Genomic DNA, 15,601 nt, shown 5'->3' on the forward strand with positions numbered 1-15,601 from the left:
CTGAGTCTCTCATTTCTAGACTCCCAAACTAATACTGTCCCTCTCTGGACCTATCAGACCCTTTCTTGGTCTATGATCAACACCCCAATCTAACAAAATGCTGTTCCCTCAGGAACTTCTGGAACCCAGTCCTCTCTTAGACTCCACTGTTCCCCAACTCTCCCTCTGTCAATATTCCAACCTCATCTCTCAACATTCTAAACCCTAACTGACTAAAACCAACTGCCAAGTGGAATGTTCAAACTCCTCAGCCAGCACCTGATTGGCTTAGGGCCTCTGGCTTCTGATTGGCTGTTTGAGTCAGTTCATCACAGTGACCTTCCTCCAACTATTTACTTCTGTTGTGTGTTAAGTGACCTCCTCCTCCCCAGCAACTTCCTCTGTGTGTTTCCCGTTCAGGACCATCTGGTCCACTCTGGTCAGGAAAACCTCTTGCTCCCTATGACGCTGAAGTGTAGCTACCTGGGCCGCCAGCTGTTGTACTTTCTCTTCTAAGAGAGCTACCAACTCACACTTAGTGCAGGTGAAGTTCCCCACATCTGTAGGCAAGAAGGCAAACATCCCACAAGTGTTGCAGGTGACTGCAGCAGGGCCTTCAGTGTCTATACGGAAAAGTCTTAAGGAGGCACTGAACAAGACTGTGGGCTTCCCCTGTTAAACACCAGAGTAAAGAACCCCTGGGGGCCTAGCCTTTGTTCCCAAACTCTGTTAGCGAGCTCAATCAACTGGGACTCTAGTTATGTAGAGAGCTCCTGGCTACTAGCTCCTTCCAGAGGCAAGTCTCTGACTCACTTCCTCTGAGCAAGTCCACACAAGCCCCTTAAAGGGGTTGTGAACAGAAAGTGTAATATTGAAGGAGATGTCCTCCTGCACTGTGCCCAGGTGACCTTCTCCTCTGTACTCCAAACCCTCCTTGACTATAAAAAATAAAAATGAATAAAAGAAAATTTGAATGTGAAAAGAAAATTTTGCACATCATTAGGCATGCGCCTTTACCAGCAGTTTCTGTAGAATGGGCTTCTAGCTCCTCCTCCTCCTCCCAGTGACCAAAAGAAATAGCTCACACTTCTAAAATTTTAAGCTCTTACCAAGCAAAGTGAACACAGAAAAACCAGGCTCCTTTTTGCAAGATATGTCCCAGAATTCCTCTATCGCTAAAGCACTCCCCCACCCTCCAACGCACTCTGTTCCACTCTCAAACAGGTCTTACAGTAACTTTCTTCCTAATGTTTGGGGGAAATCTTTTTTCTTATAATTTGAAGTTAATGGTTCATTATCTAGTCTCCGGAGCAGCAGAAAACAAGCTTGTTCCATCTTCTACATCATATCTTTTTCAAATATTTAATAATGGTTATCATATCGCTTCACTGGGTATGTTTATCCAAGCTAAACATAGCTAGCTTCCTAATCTGTTCTTCACAGGGACTGGTTTTTAGACCTTTTATCTACAATGTCCTCTTCCGGACACATTCCTGCATGTCAATGGAGATTATCGCACCAGTTTTTATTCCCGTGCTAGGTATGGCACGTAAACACACAGTGACGGATTCTATCATACAGCTCTGTCCCCAGTCAACCCGGGTTGGGTATGGGATGCGTACTTAGTTCCCAGGGATGGAGCTGTGTGATAGAACCCTTCCATGTGCATTTAATCCTATGTCTAGTGCAGGAATAATAGGCAGTGCAATAATCTAATATCCTCCTTGCAATGTGGTGCTCAGAATTGGACATAGCATTCTAGGTGATGTCTGACCAAAGCAGAATAGAATGGTACTGTTATTTCCTCTGATTTGAATAGTAAGCCTATGAGGAATGACCTAGTAAGAGCATGTATGCACAGGGTGTAGTGGTTTGAGGACTGAATCATGACACGCTATCAGTTCTAGAAAAACCCACAAAAGCCTTAGAGTTGCCATTAGTCAGAAACAACTTGAAGGCACACCACAACATGGGAAGAGAGAACGTAGATGTAGAGTTTCCTTTTAATCTACCCCGCCCCGTGAATGAATGCTGATGAGTCAATAAGGGGCTATACAGATTGCCCCTAAGGGGCGGCATGTGGCTGTCCCTTTCTTGACTGGATCGGGGCTGCGGCAGCCTCATGCTGTGGCCCCGATTCAGCCTTAGGAGAGCACAAAAAGGAGCCGCAAAAAGTAGCTCCTTTTTGTGCCCTCCAAGGGGTGCCATAGCCATAGCCGTGGCACTGCAGCTTTATGACGCCCCTTATGTGGATGTAGTGTCAGAGGTGCATCATGATGGTGTGTGCCATGTGGACCGACGCATGCAAAAATGGTGCCATGGGCGGAGTTAGGGTGTCCAGTGTCAGGCCGGCGCTTTCTGCCAGTCTGTATAGGGCCTAAGTTTTCCTTAAGGGACTCTGTGAGCAATACTTACCTGACCCCATTGGAAACTGAAAACTTCAATCTGAAGACCCAAACAATGTTTTTGGTCATGATTGAATGTATTCATTAAGCGCTGAACATTTAAAATATACTCAGTATAATGGTAAAACAACCCCTGATCTTTAGACAAAGTTCTAACAATTGATTTAATATCTTAACACTTGTGCAGCAGTGGTTAAAATCTGGAAGATAGTTATTATGCCGGAATACTAATATCAAACCTGTCTAGATGCATTGAGGTCATGCAACCTAAAGGGATGGTTTTAAATATGTTTTAACCTGACTTTTTAAAAATACTGTACCTTTTATAATACATCTTTTTACCTGTGCTTGTCTATGACTAATAAAGAAATTAATTCATACCTTAACCCAGGGATTGGCAGCTTTGGAGAGGATGGGGGCTGCACAAGTCCTTGTGTCACTTCCATTTGCATTTTCAGATAATTTGGGAGTATTTTATTTTTATAGTTTATTTTTATATTTACGTATTTTAACAAGGGGGCTTACTATGGGTGCAAAATGAAGGTTCTGATGTACTTGTTGCCATCTTTCACCTATGCTAAAAATCACCCCACAAATGAATTGGAGGGCATCTGGGGGTATGGAGAGTTTCACAGGCCTTCATGCCTTAGAAGGATGGAATACAGATGGAGCCAGAGTAATGCTCCCCCACATCTGAGGAAAACTTGCTTATGGAAGAAGTGTGTAGGTGGGGTTTTTCATTTCTAAACAGACAGAGGCACTCTCACGTACAAGAGTCTCAGAAGATTGTGGAGAGGACTAAAAAATCTGTTGTCAAAATCAAAAAGTTCTCTTGTGGCTAGGTTTAGGTGATTTCTTGTGTTTCGGAAAGAAGATGAGAAAACTGTTTTATTAAACCCAATAAGCAGGATTGTCACATATATGTGTTGTTGTTGTGTACCTTCATTTCCAACTGGCAACCCTAAGGCGAACCTATCATGGGGGTTTCTTGGCAAGTTTCTTGAGAGGGGGTTTGCCATTGCCATCCTCTGAGGCTGGGAGAGTATGACTTGCTCATAGCTACCCAACTGATTTTTATGGCCAAGTGAGGATTTGAACCCTGGTCTTCCAAGTCATAGTTGAGCCTTCAAACCATACTGGCTCCCATGTGTGTTTTACATTCCTTCAGTTCTATCATTCTTTTAGTTTCAACTTTGTGAAGTTTGCAAAGGAGTGGGAGTGGGAAATCGGACAACATGGCCTTTTCCATGGATATGTGCTATACAGTAATTGCCTTATTTTTCCAATTTTGTTCAGGTTATTGTGGAAAAGGCACCGAAAGCAAGAGTACCTGATCTTGACAAGAGGAAGTACCTTGTTCCTTCTGACCTGACAGGTAAACCAGCTCAGTTCCATCGTTTCTAACAGTGTTGCTCTTCAAGGAATGCTTTCTACAAACAATCTCTAAAGACAGGAGCAAGAAATTCTTCTGCAGCCATCTAAGAAATGACTCTATGTCATTTTTTCTTTGCTGCACAGAAAGAGAGAAAGTGGTTCGACTTGACATTGGTTTGTTACAGTTTGAATGAATGAACTATGTCAAGGCCTGCTACCCTTCCTTCCTTGAAACCCATGTTATACTTTGCCAGCATGCTGATTCTTCAGCTGCTGGAGGCTGCAGCCTCTCTGTTTGTTCCTCCCACAAGAGAACCAAGAGAATAAATAGGCAGCTGGTCCTGTGGCAAAATCTTTGAAGGGGTTTTAAAAAATGTTTTAAAAACAGAAGTTTGTGGATTCATATGAAACGTCAGTTTTGAATGAATACTTTGCTTATTATGGCATCTGTAGCTCTTCCAAACTGTATTGCCTAAGTATGCAGGGATAGCTGTGTTGGCCATTTAGCAAATTCAAACAAAAATCCACCAAACAGTGATACCTTTATTGGGATAACCAAATGCAATACATACATACATACATACATACATACAGGTTTGAATGCTTTTGAGGGTCCACTACTTCTTCATCACACAGAGATGTTAAAAATTATACAGGAGGAAGAAAAAATTGAGAAGATCTTTTTCCCAAGCTTGCATTTTGTCAAGACATGGCAGTTGTCAGTTCAGATGGTTCTGGAGGGAAATTCATGCAGGTGGGCCCTTCCTCCCTCTGTCTATGTGGAAATAAAGATTTTTAAAGTTTCGTTCCTAAGACTTCTTTAGAAATTCAGTGCTCTCTGCCTAACAAAGGAGCCTGTGGCATCACAAAGGATGAGAGGAAACTTGGATCTCAAAAGGAACATCTCTTTTTGTCTTGCAAATAGAACTGAAACATTCTTTATTTCCTGGACATTTGGTAGATTTTTGGATGTTACTGTACTTTGCTAACATGGCTACCCCTGGATAGGTATACTAGTCAGTTTGCTTGCCTTTCTGCAGTTTCTACACCATCTCACCACACAATTTAGAAGGATTTTAAATAGGTATCTTGGTAGGTCTCTGGCAGAAATGGCTGGTGGAACAAGAATAGTATCCCTGGACTGGTTCATATACCCAACACACTCCTCCCTCCAAACTACTTGGGGGCATGTGTAGGATTCCTGAGAGGCTTATGGTTGGACGATGCTGAGATGGAGTTGGAGGCAATTCCTGTGTGAATCAGTGTAAGCCAGAGGATGATCTACATGGGTGTTTTGATGCACATGATCATGGTAGACACAGGGGAAGAAAAGGCTAACAGAAATGATGATGTTGATGCAGTTTCCTCATAAGGAGATCAGTCAATGCAAAGAGTGGTTCAGTGCCATTTTGACTGAGCTGTGATTTTACAGCAGCCCTATGAGGGAGGTGCTGTTATGTCCAGCTGAATACCAACATTCCGAAACTCAGGTAGTAAAAATACCCAGATAGCTTTATTAAGAATACTTATAGATCCAGTTTGGTGACTTCCATTGTCAGCACTGATCAGCAATCATTACAACCACATAATTAAAATGTACACAATCCAAACATCAAGCAGGCTTAAATCTAATTAATTGAAATTAAGAAATTTCGCTTGCTTATTTCATACTACTCCTTTACTTTGTTGTTACAGCCAGATGCTCTCTCACTCAAATGATCTTGGACATGCTTGCCTCTTTTCCTGGCTTATCTCACCACCTGGACTGAGCTAACAGTACTAAAACACAGTTATCCAGCATTCCTAAAACATGCTCTAGCTACTACATATCCTATTATTACATTATGGCAGGACAAAAGCATATGCTGACAGTTGCTTGTGAGAGAGTTGCCAGGTGAATGCTACATGCCAGGATAGAGAGAGATTGGCAAAGACATCCATAGCAAACATAGTTCTGGAGTGCAGGGTAACATTCAGATGTGTTAACAGAGCAGAAGATTAGTGTCTTGGCTCAGTAGACTTGGCTCTTAACTTTTGGCAGTGCTGCCAGTCAGTGAACAATAAAACATTTCAAAAATAACAACTTATTTTTTTAAAAAAATAATCCCAAGAATTACATAAAACAAAATATCAGTAATAGAGTGACATTAAAATTGTCGAACTCAAGTCACTTAAATAACTTGACTTGGCCTTGACTTGGCAAAAATGACAGACTGACTTGACTTAAGACTAGTATATTTTCAGTGACCGACTTGCTGGTGCCATTACCTTTGAGCAGCAGGCAAGACCTGTTGCCAAAGTGTAGGACTCATTTCTTGGAAGGGAACAGCAAATGCATTAGGCAGTGTGCTTGAAGCAGAAGGATCCTCCAATGTGGCTTTTCCAATGTACAGCAGGGACAAGCTGCCAAGCAGCCCTCAGCCCTCAGCTCAAGCCCATTGCCTAAGATGTTTGCTGTTCCTCTCTGAGAAGTATACCCCACGTTAAAAGTTGGCTCCCAGACTTGAGAGTCGACTTGAGACTTGACTATCTTGCAAGGACCTGAGACTTGGGTAGAGACTTGAGAGCTGACTTGAGACTTCGATTAAAAGGCTCAGATACATCACTGTTAAAATATCTAAGGACAATAATCACATATGATTCTGAAGCTTGAAATAACTTTTTAAAAAACCCTGCTTTCTTCCTTCCCTGTTAATTCTAGTTGGCCAATTTTACTTCTTGATCCGAAAGCGAATCCACTTGAGGCCAGAGGACGCCCTGTTCTTCTTTGTCAACAACACCATTCCTCCCACCAGTGCTACTATGGGCCAGCTGTATGAGGTAAATGAAGGCTCCTTTTCCTTTGCAGAGGTGGAATTATTAGAATTATGGTCACCAGCACATTACATGAGACCTGGTCAGGGTGGCAGCATTTTCAGGTCACTGTCAATCTTCCTTTCCTGTCTCTCCTGTCTACATTCAAGCGTAAATGTGGAATGCACTAGTAGATCCTTTTTGTGCCAAACAGGCCCATATTTCCATCCCTGCATGCCTTATACTCTCTTCTCGATGCCCTCCATAAATGTTGATGCTCCATCTTTTGATGGGCATGAGAAAGAACTATGATATCCAGAATAAAAATGGGCTCTCAGGTTGACCTAAGATTGAAACTCATGCTTAATTCTGAAGTAATGGATTGTTCCCTCTTTGATATTTCAAAATGTTCCATCTTTTCCCCATGGATGTTATTGACGTACTGCATTTGGTTCCCCTAAGAGCTTTGCAATTTATGGTTTCATGTTGCTAAAAATAAAGGATTGGAAACCAGGTCTCCAAAATGTTAGTTCAATGCTGCAAGGCAACAGGGACATCAAGAAATCCAAATTAGCAATATTTTGAATCTCAAGACCCCTCACTTTCCTTAAATAAAGCCGGTAGAGGCTGTGGTGTCTTAATTTTGAAAACTGGGCTTCATTTTACTCATTAGTTGAGAATATCTGAGAATGTGCTCCAGCCAGCTACTGCTTTGCTCCCTAGTAGTCATACTGCGTATAGAGCAAGCTTTTTTTCCTGCTGCTCCAGAGAACAGGACATGGATCAAGCTACAGGAAGAGATTCTACTTCACCATTAGGTTTTTAAACAGGATGGCCATCTGTCGGGGGTTGCACTGGATGGCTCTTGAGGTCTCTCTTCCAACTTTATTCTTTTATTGTAGTTCATGAAGGAGGTTGTCTGCAGTTTTATCCATCTGCGTTCATGCTTCTGAACATATAATCAGAGCTCAGGATCACCTAGTGAAACTAATTGGTTTCACCAGTGGCATCACTAGGTTTGGTGCCACCCCACTCATGCTGTCACTCCCAGGGAGCCTGTCCCCTGCCACCAGGCCAATGGCCTCAAGAAGTAGATCTAAACACTAGGGAAGAGAGAGGCTCTGGTCTACTTGCCATGGATTGCTAGTCAACCATCCATGTCTCAGGCCATTCTGATCTATCTGCCTTGTGTCCAGACACTATTCCACAAAGGGACTGACCTCCGGGTTTTCAGTGTGGCATGCTGACAGTGTCCCATCTATCTTCATTCCTGCATGAGGGCAGGTGGAATGGGTCCTCCCCAGGACCTTCAATCTAGGTCTACTGGTCTACTCATAGTCTACTCATGGAGAGGTACAGCAGACCATGCCAGAAAGTGGTTCTTTCCCACAAACACACCAGGAGTCACCCCCTCTGAAGTGTCATCTGGTGTAGTCTGCATCTCTTGCACCCCCCTAGAAACCAGGGTGACCAAACATCCTCCTTTCCTAGGACATGTCTTACATTTCAGCGTTCTGTCCAGAGGAAATTCCAAAATGACCTCAACTGGACATTTATATACGAGTGTTTTCATTTGGTAATGCCCTCCATTTCTCTTCAATGTCCTTCATTTTGTGGTGCTTTGTCCTCCTTTGCGGTTATGACATCTGGTCACTCCGCTAGAAACACACCAAGGTGTTACTAGTAGTAATTGGTCGTAGAATCAAGAAAGGCTAAAGAAGTGATTTATTTTCACAGTATGTAGTTATCTTACAGATTGTCTACTACAGATGTAGTGATGGCTAGTAGTCTAGGTGGCTGTAAAGAAGAGATTACCAACTTGCATTTGGTAAACTGAAGCACACATCCTCCCACAAGTACTATAACTCAAAATAATAGATGCTGGGGGTCAAACAAGAGGAAAGTGCCTTCCACATATATGCTTCATTTTCTGAGATTGCCAGAAACATCCAACTGTTCCGAAAATGCTTGGTTTGACCCAGCAAGACTCTCCTTATGTAATGTCTTGTGGTGGCATGAGAGAAATATAAGCATGTAAATCAGATGTTATCCTTAAATGTTGACAGGAAACAGTGGACACCATGCAGTTTCTGGCATCCATTTCATTTGTGGGACTATGTGGTAGTGGTGATGATGAGGAAAATAAAAGGATATTAAAGGATAATAAAAATAATTAACATTTAAACTTTTTGCAGCAGGGATGGGAAACATATTACCCATATCAGGTTTCTGCTGATTTTCTCTCTCTCTCATTTTTTCTTTTTTGCCCCAAAGAGGAATTGCTGCTATTGAAAGCTTTCTTTAAATCAAGCAACACCCCCTCATTGTGCCTTGTTTTCCTCTTTAAAAAAACCCATAAAAGTGGGTTTACAAAACTGACAATTTGGAGATGTAGGTGTGGTTTGAAGTGGGTCCCCAGGGTAGAAATTTACTCTCTTAAGCTGGCCCACACTTTCTCTATAGTGTTTTGTCCCCTTCAAAATCTTTTTCATAAAATCTATAAGTGAGGCTAGAAAAACTAGCACAATTTTGTACTTGAGACCAGTGCCACCCGGAGCAGTAACTCATGGCATCAGCCCTCCATTGACTTCCTCCCATACATAATCCTTAGTCATGTTTTTTGTACTAAAGTTACTCATAAAACATAATGTAGTGGTAATTGCTGTGATATAACCAACTAGCAAAATTAAAATTATACCTTCAAATTGCAATATCATATGCACGGCCTAAATGTATTTACATGAAAATTTGGTAAGATTGGATGTTTTTTAAGAAAAAAATAAAAATAACTTTGTTATTATTTTTAATTTTTAAGGAAATCCTCTCCTTTCTCGTCTCATTGAGCCTCACCTCACTCACCCCATCTATTCAGTGTTTTAAAGGGATACAGACAAACACGACATGCCATTTCTCCTCAAAGTCAGATTTTTTGGGAGCAGTGGTGTCACCCTTTCTTAGGGTGTCACCTGGTGCAATTCGCATCCCTTGCAGTCCCTAGTGACGCCACTGATTGGGACACTGAGAGATGTGCTAAATCTACTTCCTATATTTATGGAGAAGGCAAGATTTAAACTTGGGGTCTTGGTTCAAAGGGGTTTTTTTTTTTTGGGAGATTGTTTTTGTCTTTTTAGCCACCAAACTCATCCTTTGGATGTATATGTAGATTAAAAAGCAAGCAGTTTGCTCTCTGTGAGCCAGAAACCTTACCTTCAGTGTCCTATTTGGCTGAAAGCAATCTGTAAAAGAATTCATATAAGGATGGAGATGCCTTTGAACCAGGTTATTTAAGAGATAATGCAGTGAACATTCATCTGAGAGAAATTTCTATTCCCAAAGTGACTACACCGGTTCTGAAGGAGGATAGTCTAGGAAGCCTAGTTACTAATTATCTCTCTTTCCTTCCTAAAGAGGGATGTTTTCTATTATTATCCAAACAAGGTGTCATCCTGCAGGGCAAGATATTAAGGTCACTTCCTAGAGATGCTTAGAATCAACTCCTGAAATTAAGTCCTTGGCTCGATGGTAGATAAGCACAGTTAATAGACTGGCTCACTCAAAGTCTTCTTCCAAACCAGGTTAATCATGTTTGAAATGTGGAGCTATGCTGACCTTTTCCAAAAATAATGTCAGTAGTTTTTTGTGGGGTTTTGGGGCTATGTGGCCATGTCCTAGATGAGATTCTTCCTGACATTTCGCCAGCATCTGCAGCTGGCATTTTCATTCTCTGAAAATGCCAGCCATAGATGCTGGCGAAACATCAGGAAGAATCTCCTCTAGAACATGGCCACATAGCCCGAAAAACCCACAAAAAACTATGGATGCCAGCCATGAAAGCCTTCGACTTCATAATGTCAGTAGGTTGTACTGTAAAATGTAATACAAAATCAGAAAAGGAGCACCTTTGTCAATTTCAGAGAATTCAAGGGGAAGCGTTCTATGTATCATAGTCTTTTATTCTGTAATAGTTCCCAGATAAGCAGGTTCTGAAATAACTGGAAACTGTAATATTTCATGGAAGTTCTGTGGGAATGAAACTTTTTAGAAATGAAAGTAAAAGTGTTGTGGAGTGTATTGAATAGTAATATTCTAGAGAGCCAGCATGGTGCAGTGGTTTGAGCATTGGACTATGACTCTAGAGGCAATGGTTCAGTTCCCAGCTCAGCCATAAGACCCACTGGGTGACCTTGGACAAGTCACATTCTCTCAACTCCAGAGGCTGGCAATGACAAACCTCTTCTGAACAAACTTTCCAAGAAAAACGCATGATAGGTTCACTTTAGGGTTGCCATTAGTTGGAAATAACTTGAAAGCACATAACAAGGCAAAAATACAAAGGCAGAACTCCATACATGGTAAATGAATACAACACAGCTGCATCTGCACTATTTTAATGGCCATGACTCAGTGCTATAGAATCCTAGGATTTGTAGTTTGTTGTGGCAGAAGAGGCTAAAATTTCATAAAACTACAAATGCAAAAACCCAGAATGCCATAGCATTGAAACATGACAATTAAAGCGGAGTCAAACTGCATTATTTCTGCAATGTAGGTGCAGCCCAAGTCAGAGCAAGGATGTTATTTGACATATTATGGTTGGAATGGGATTAATTCGGATATTTTCCCCATCAGATTTACTAGTTTATCCACTTTTTAATCTATGATGATTACGATGATGATGATGTTGAGCCTCCTCCCTAGGTACAGTCAGCCCTCTATATCCACAGATTCTTTATCCATGGGTGCAACAATCCATGGCTTGGGAATATTCAGAAAACCTATAAATTCCAAAAAGCAAACCTTGATTTTGCTATTTTATATAAGTGATTCCATTTTGCCCTGCCATTGTATTTAATGGAATATGAGCATCCACAGATGTTGGTATTCATGGGGGTCTTAGAACCAAACCCCATTGGATACCAAGGGCCCGCTATACATGTTGTTGTTGTGTAGAGAGCTTCACTTAAATCAGTTTTTATATGTGTGTATTTTTATTAGTATTATTTTTAAAATAATTATAAACATTTATACAAAAATATACTCATTTTGCAAACACTGACAACAATAACATCATTTGGTACTTACTTTTGTCATTTCCAATCTTTCTGTAAAAAGCTATCTCAGCCCTTTTACTTAACAGTCCACTGTGGTGATTGTGACTTGATAACATCTCTGCTTTGGTTCCCTCCCTGGTCCCTGCATTCTTCTTTTCCAGGATAATCATGAGGAAGATTATTTTCTCTATGTGGCTTACAGTGATGAAAGTGTATACGGAAAGTGAGCCAGCCGGCTTCATCGATGGGACGGACAGAAAGGACTGTTGTGGGAAGAATTATGCATCAGATGGAAGCAAGAAGAGAGAAAGAGAAAGAACTGGACCACCCTCCTCCCACCTATTTCCACACCACCATTTCTTGCACCCTTATTATTAATTAGTTATTACGATTGTTTCATTTAATCATTATTTGAAGAGGTGATTGGTGCTTTTTGAGAGGGAGATCTGTTTACCACCTTCCCTTCAACCAACTGGCACTTCAGTGTGCCCAGGGAAGGACAAGAAAGAAGAGGTGAATAGGGAACAGGATTGCCAAAGGGAATTAATAGCAAAACATCCAACATCCAGCCCCTTAACTGGATCTTCCCATCTGCATTTTAATTTACCCAATTATAAAATGGTAACATTTTCCTCCCTAGCTGAAGAAGGACGAACACAGACCCCTATTTTCTGGAGTTATTTCTGTTTTTCCTTGGACCTTCTCTCTGATCCTGTCATCCGTGGCATTTATGCCATACTCCTCCTTCCTTCTTCATGTGTAGCATCTTGGATGAGTCCATATATTATGTTAGCAATCTAATAGCTACTAGGAATTGATGTCACTACATGTGATGGGAACAGACTAGAGTAGCTTCTCACTAGGCTTAGCCAACTTAAAAACATAGCAAAACAAAAACTGCACCCAAGAGTACATGGCATTCTCTCAGGGTGTAAATCAGGCCTTGAGCACCTCATATGTGATATGTTCTCATTACTTGCATGAGTGTTTTGTGATATGTGTCTTTGTCAGTAAAAGACTGTTCACCCCTAGGGCTGCATCCGTACTGCAGAAATAATCCAGTTTGACACCACTTTTAACTGCCACAGTTCAATGCTATGGAATTCTGGGACTTGTAGTTTGTTGTGGCACCAGAGCTGTGGCGGTTAAAAGTGGTGTCAAGCTGGATTACATCTGTACTATGGATGCAGCCAGACTTCGGCAGTACAGATGATCTATCACCATCCCACCCTTTAACCTTGTGCTGTGTTCTCTGTCGCTATCAATGCAATGGTGGGGTGGAAAACACGGAGTTAATTTACCTATGTTCTTGCCATAAAGGCTTGTTCTTTTTTCTGAAGAATTGCCCTTCATGCCTTCCTCTGTTCCATCCCTACCCTGATAAACGCTTAACTGCTAAGCATGTGAAGACGATCTGTCACAAAGCAGGCCTTTACGTAGCAATGCCAAAGCAGCTTTTTCTTTTCCCCAAGTGCAACAGCGATCATTTCCCTCCCTCTCTCCTTATATCTTTTGTTCTAAATGGGGGAATTATGACGAAAATGGGGACACTTCATGCTGAGGCTTCTAGTGAATTAATGACTGTGCTAGATTTTTTCCCCATTTTTATAGCCTCATTGAGGGTGTGTAGAAGAGAGACTATAAATCAGCAGAAGTATATCATCTGCAACCCCTAGGGAAAGATATATGCTAGATGGGGGAAAAGATATATGCTAGATGGGGGTGCATGGAACTGCTTGAGAAACCTGAACTTTTGAGTAGTATTTAATCTTTAGAATATTTGTGGAGTTAAAGAAACTGACAACAACTTAGCCTCTGCTTCTTTGAATTTCATGTTCATAGCTTGAAGTGTCATTCCTCTAAATAAACGTTAAGATAGCAAGGGATCCAGGGGGACAGGACTATTAAGTGGCGTCTGAAGAGCTTGTGTTATAAAGGGATATTCAGGAACTGAAAATGAGCAGCATTTGTAGAAGTAAAAGGCCTTCTGGATAAGAAAATTAGGAGGAGCCCTACCAGCAATGAGTAAGTGGCATAGAGTAATAGCAGGCAACGAAGGCCAAATGAAGGAGGCTTGAATATCTGCTTGTTTGTTTGTGCACTGAATCTAGTTTTACTGCTTAGTTCTGGCTTGAATATACCTTTCAGGGCAACTGGTTTTACTTAGGATTCCAAATTCCTTCCATTACCAATTGCAATTTGCTTTTGTTTGCTTGGTCTTTCTGTTTTCTGGTTATCTTTTAAGAGGCACATTGCAAATCCAGAACCATAAGCATGTCATTCAAGATATGTCTGGGGTCACAGTGCACATTAGTATATATCACCTGTATATCCTCTCACCTGTCCTCAGGGGTGAAGCAGTGGATGCTGAAAGAGAACTTGAGTTACAACCTCGCACCCAGGCTGCTACTCATATTTAAGCAATGTTAATGGGATTTCAGCACTTGGTACATAACGAAATATTACTTTCAAAGGGTTTAACTGGATTGTGGATTTTTTTTTTCATTGTTGCTCAGCTCCACTTTGTAAAAGGTGATGTTGATTATTCTTTCTATGTCATTAATTTTAGGCAGCTTCAAGTTCTTATTAAAAGGTCATGCTATATCAGCTCAATCAATAAAGACACACTTGAAAATGTGAGATACGGAGTGGAATGGCATTTTTTAATGACATATTGGATGGAGGCTGGAACATCTTATTTCCTTCCTATCCATAGGTGTTATCAGGGACGTAGCCAGGATTTTGGGAAGGGGGGGGGTCCAGACTAAGTGCCACCATTTTGAGAGGCTAAGAGCCCCCCCCCCAGACACAAAAAGGAGGTTGAGCGTTTACATTAGAATGGCACTACTTGAACTTCCGTTATGGCTCCGTGCTGCTATGGAATCTTGGGATTTGTAGTTTTGAGAAGCTGTTTGGCCTTCTCTGTCAGGTGCCACAACAAACTACAAGTCCCAGCATTCCACAATATGGTGCCAAGGGCAGCTAAAGTGGCATCAAACTGGATTATTTTTTTCAGTGCAGATGCAAACTGAGTCCTTCCTCTGAAGGCGTTTACATCAGATAAATTCAGCTCGATAAAGCAAAGCGCAGCTGTTCAAGCAATGAGCGGCAGCCACTCTGTTCATGCTCAGAGACACTCTGCTCATGCTTTGAGACACTGCATTCCAACTTCTGAGCTGAGCTAAGAACCCAGGCTGCATCCACACAACATTTCATTCCCACTTCCAAGAGGGATTTTTAATTCCAACACACACACACACACTCTACATACACACATGCACACAATTTTTAATTCCAAGACTCATCTATCTATCTATCTATCTATCTATCTATCTATCTGTCTGTCTGTCTGTCATAATTTTAAATTCCAAGACGTTATACCTTCCTTTCTTTTTATAAAAAACAAACCCCTTTAAGAGAATCCTATTTTGAGAGAAAGGCAGGGTATAAAATCAATCAATACAAAATTATTGTGCAATAGTCCATCAGTGCATGGCTTGCATTATAAGACTTTATAACTTTAAAATGTTATACATTTAAAAACTATTAAAATCACAGTAGGCTCAGAGTGCTACAGAATCATGGAATCATAGAGTTAGAAGAGACCCCTAGAAGGGCCCTGATCCAGTCCAACCCCATTCTGCCATGCAGGAACTCCCAGTCAAAGCATCCTCAACAAATTATGTAATGGAGGTGTCCATCGTAGAAAGATATACTATAGATTAATGCTATGGAAAATCACCACCTTGAGTCTGTATATTGGCAGAAAGGTGGGATTTAAGAAAATAACAACAACAACAACAACATCTGGGTATTGTAGTTTTGTGAGACATTTAGCCTTCTTTGTCAGAGAGCTCTGGTGCCACAACATACTACAAATCCCAGGATTTTCCATAGCATTAAAGTGGTGTTGAACTGGATTATTTCTGCAGTGTGCACCTTATTAGACTGCAGTTCCCAGCAGTCTGTGGTGCTGCTGGATGATGGGCCCTGCAGTCT

General features: G+C 41.3%; 1 protein-coding gene across 1 annotated transcript; it reads left to right on the top strand.

The window, feature by feature from the left end:
- Window positions 1-3,003: 3,003 nt before the first annotated feature.
- On the top strand, window positions 3,004-14,242 carry LOC121920610 (gamma-aminobutyric acid receptor-associated protein-like 1). Its single transcript, XM_042447741.1, has 4 exons — window positions 3,004-3,060; window positions 3,681-3,759; window positions 6,460-6,578; window positions 11,764-14,242. The coding sequence occupies exons 1-4, from the start codon at window positions 3,004-3,006 to the stop codon at window positions 11,827-11,829; spliced, it is 321 nt and encodes a 106-aa protein (XP_042303675.1). The 3' UTR covers window positions 11,830-14,242.
- Window positions 14,243-15,601: the final 1,359 nt, after the last annotated feature.

Source organism: Sceloporus undulatus, chromosome 2 (assembly GCF_019175285.1).
Source record: "Sceloporus undulatus isolate JIND9_A2432 ecotype Alabama chromosome 2, SceUnd_v1.1, whole genome shotgun sequence".
NCBI lineage: Eukaryota > Metazoa > Chordata > Lepidosauria > Squamata > Phrynosomatidae > Sceloporus > Sceloporus undulatus.

Bases quoted from the DNA above. Each gene is read 5' to 3' on its own strand.
- LOC121920610 (XM_042447741.1), top strand. From the start codon at position 3,004: ATGGAGAGTTTCACAGGCCTTCATGCCTTAGAAGGATGGAATACAGAT. The intron at 3,061-3,680 runs GTAATGCTCCCC...AATTTTGTTCAG, and splicing joins GGAATACAGATGGAGCCAGA to GTTATTGTGGAAAAGGCACC. The intron at 3,760-6,459 runs GTAAACCAGCTC...TGTTAATTCTAG, and splicing joins TGTTCCTTCTGACCTGACAG to TTGGCCAATTTTACTTCTTG.